This window comes from Branchiostoma floridae, chromosome 9 (assembly GCF_000003815.2).
Source record: "Branchiostoma floridae strain S238N-H82 chromosome 9, Bfl_VNyyK, whole genome shotgun sequence".
NCBI classification, from domain to species: Eukaryota; Metazoa; Chordata; class Leptocardii; order Amphioxiformes; family Branchiostomatidae; genus Branchiostoma; species Branchiostoma floridae.
In genome coordinates this window covers 20,275,315-20,279,199 of record NC_049987.1, presented here as the reverse complement: position 1 = coordinate 20,279,199, position 3,885 = coordinate 20,275,315, and the positions used below count along the sequence as shown (strand labels likewise).

General features: G+C 39.0%; 1 protein-coding gene across 1 annotated transcript in view; it reads right to left on the bottom strand.

Annotated features, from left to right (window-relative positions):
* LOC118422268 overlaps window positions 1-3,763 on the bottom strand; it is a 44,515-nt gene extending 40,752 nt beyond the window's left edge. The window contains exon 1 of the mRNA XM_035829786.1: window positions 3,613-3,763. Within this exon, the coding sequence (XP_035685679.1) occupies window positions 3,613-3,631 (19 nt within the window). The 5' untranslated portion in view covers window positions 3,632-3,763. The remainder of the gene's footprint in view (window positions 1-3,612) is intronic.
* Between the last annotated feature and the right edge of the window lie 122 nt (window positions 3,764-3,885).

Here is a 3,885-nt window from a genome sequence, read left to right as displayed (position 1 = left end):
CATGAGTTAGTATAAACAGAAGGCAGGAGGAAAGGTCAGTCGATAAAAAACGGATGAAAGGAAGAGGTCACAAGTGTTTCCACCAACCTCTGCTTGGAGAGTACATCTTTTATCATTGATAGATCTGATCAGTGTTCTAGCCAGCTTGTTTCTACCCAAGGTTGCCAGGGAAAGGTTTCAAATCTAGACCCTCTGAAACACTATTTCCTGCATTTTCAGGGGCAAATTATGCTGGTAGAGTAGACACAGCTTTATTCAAAGGCATTTGTGCTGAATTTCTGGAGATCTTTACAAAAATTCATTTTTCTTATATCATTACATGCTGATTTTTGCCTGTCACAGAGGACGGTGTGGACAAAATTTTCGCCCACCCCCAGCTGCAAAATTCTGTCAAAGGACAGAAGGACGGACGCTAGTTAGAACCCTGGGTTTGAGACATTAGTCTAAAAATGTATCAAACAGGTAGCTGGAAACCCCAAAGCGTTCCCAGTGCCCCCATTCTTGGAGGTCTGCACAGCTATAACCGGTCAGTGACCCATGGCGGAATAACTGGGCACATCAAGGTCACCTTCCTTTTCTGGATTAATTGGATCTGGCACAAATCTTGGGCTTAGGGCAAGTTTCAAAGCTTGGGAGTGGCAGCTGATACATACATACATAGTTGTGAGTATGACTGAACGTGGGGTTCAAAACAAGGTTGGGAAATTTGGATCCAAGCTATGAAACTAAAATTAACTTTTGCTATAGTGAGACATGCTCACAGAGTTCCAAGAAAATAATAGCCTCTATCAGGTCTTCATATTATGGGTGTATGAGAAGTAGAATTCAGCAAAATATGGAAAATAAATGTCAATAATCTGCAAGAGAGTGCAAAATCTGCCCAAAACTCCCCTCGCAAAGTTTTCTCCCAACTTGGCTTATATATGTATCTGACTACTTTTCAGTCAGTGTACAAAATGTAGTTAGTAGTCCATTTGAGACTACAAATTTAAAGTACCACCTTGTCAGCCAACACAACACAACTTGGTACTTAGGATTGATTGATTGTGTACAGTAATTTACTACTGGGCATGGGACACAACACTAACACCCACCAGGGGGCACTGCTAATCAATTACTCAGAAATAGACCATGCTAATTGATGGGGTAGAGCTGAACACTGGCCATTAAAATTCCCTTCAAGAAAAGATAAGTCTTTTTATAGATCTCAAACTTACAGCTTTTCTTTAGTGAAAAAGTTTAAACTTTGTTTCAACACAATAAGAAGACTCACCATAATAAATTTTCGGTCGAGAACTCTGACCTTTGTCAGATGGATGACTCAATGTTGTTCTGTTCTCGACAGAAAATTTATGGTGAGTCTTCTTATTGTGTTGGAACAAAGTTTAAACTTTTTCACTATGGAATTCACCAACATAGATGAGCTTTCATTCAGACACCTTTTTTCTGTCCACAAATGACATGCAAGTCATTTAGCATGTCACACTAATATATTAGTTATTGAGTAAACTAAAAATTTGATGTCTGAAAGTTTCTCGATGAATTTTCATCCTGTAATCATCTCAAGACTTGATACTGCTTTTTCAATTAAAAGTCATCTGGCAATGATTTCTGTGAAATATTAACTTGTAATTTAGAAGCATTGAAAACAGGCCATGTTGGAAATTAAGAACACACTTAAAAACTTTGACGACCCAATATACAACAAAATAACACCTCATCTGAGTTACATGGGTACAACAAATATAGAAGAAGTTAACACTTATCCAGGTCATAATGAGAAGAGACTACTGTAACAGCACACTGTACTTTAAAAGTACATTCCTTAGCCTGGGTACTATCCTCAATAGTAACTGCTGGTGCAATCTTTTTCTTGGTAACAAGTATATAAAATATCGCTGCAGCCGACCGATGATGATGATGATATGGAGGAATCAAGCAAAAAGACTATGGCAGATGGCAACGAGGCTAAAACATCACACGACACAATACACACACAAACTGTTGTCTAAAATCAACCATCATGCGGCTAACCTGTTGTTAAAACTCCATAAGACTGAGCAAACAAACTCTTTTCAACAATCACTAGATTAAAACACTGTCAGGAAACAGAAATACTACACAACTTACAGAGTCGTGTCCAAGTTCAAGTCTATCCACCTGACTAGGTTGTCAGTAAGGCCAAGCTTCACACACTGTTGTGAGATATGGGATGATCTGACACTGAGCTGTCAGATGGACACACACAAGCCCGAGACATCCTGGTAAATTCCTCAACAACTGAAACCAGGTCAACAGGGATACCAGGGGTCTGGCTAAAGCTATAATCAGACAGAGTTACATCCATGTAATGGGAGAGTTAACTCCTTAATCATATGCTAAGCTGCAAAGTTGAAATAGCTCAGGAGATAAAGGAATGTCGTAACGTGTGGCAGACAAGGAAGGAACAATTGTGACGCTTTGTTTCGGGCTTTCAAGATGGTGTCTTCAGTACCACATGAAATGTGAATAATTGTCACCTTAGGTTTGGTAAAACAAAATAAATACCACCTACATGTGTAGGCTAATTGATTGAACACAAACTCTTCTTTATACTAAATTATAGCTCCATTTATCTTCCAAACAACAATAACACTTTGCTTGCTTTATGGCCAAATTAAGTCAGTAATAAAAACATTCAGTCTGTTTCAGAGTCGATCAGAAATAAATTCTTTTCAGCAACAGTTACCAGAAACATCAAAATGGCAAAATTGTCATACCAGTTGTCATATAAGTGTACTGATACAAATACAGCCACAACAATTCAATGTGTTTGTCTTCTAAAAAAATCCAAGAACCAAGAACATTAACTGGAATGGCCTAAACCATTAATAGAGACAGCTGCACTCTTGGCAAGATAACTCCACCTTAAATAAATTCTAAGTATCATATCTGAAAATCTAGACTAGACTAGGTAGAGATCCCAGAGCTATAATAAACTTATACCAATATAGCACCATGTTCTGACTCTTTGACAAGCATGACCAGCTAAAAGTACAGATAGCCAAACAGGGCTGTCTCCAGCTTAAAATTTTTTCCATCCCTCTCATTGATTTTCCTCGTAAAATTTAAGCTTTTAAGCTTTTTTGCAAACACATTTTTATCAATCATTATAATAATAATAATAATAATAATCACCAGGTGTATTTTGCCAGCCAGTAGGTACCCATTATGAGTAATGAGGCTGATTAACGTGGTCGAGGCACCTCCTCGTACTATTTAGATTTTTGGGGTGAAACGGGGTGAAATTTTTGTCCGTCCAACAAGCAACTTTCTGTCCCAGGACGGAGAGACGGGTCCTGGAGACAGCCGTTAGCAAAAGCACCATTCTGAATGCAATACATCTTAGAACAAAATAAAGATTAAGTATGAACCTGGCCCACTCACAAACCTGTAAATTAATTGAAAGAATGAGGAGTTTGAGTTGATAAATTCATACCAATATTATCTTCTGACTCATAAACCAGTACCTACAAATAGCTGTCACAACACAAGCCACCATTCTGGAAGACTACATCTTGGAACAGTCACAAAACCTCCACACAGAACAAGCAAAGAACTGTCTGTACCAACCATGGAAACTGTTCCCCATCCTGTAGAAGTTCAGCTGCCATTGGTGTAAATATTAACCCCACACCAGAATGTGTTAATCCTTGAGTTTGGCTCCCTAGTCCGGGAGTAGTCCCGCTAGCTTGTCAGGACCGCACAGACTGTCAGTCAGTGCTTGCAGTAGACTGGTGACACTACCCTACCAAAACATGTGCTGACCAAGGCAAACAGAACGTGGGTAGAGGGCTACCCTGGCAAGCAGTTGTGTGTGAATGTGTGTCAAATTTGGGTTGACCA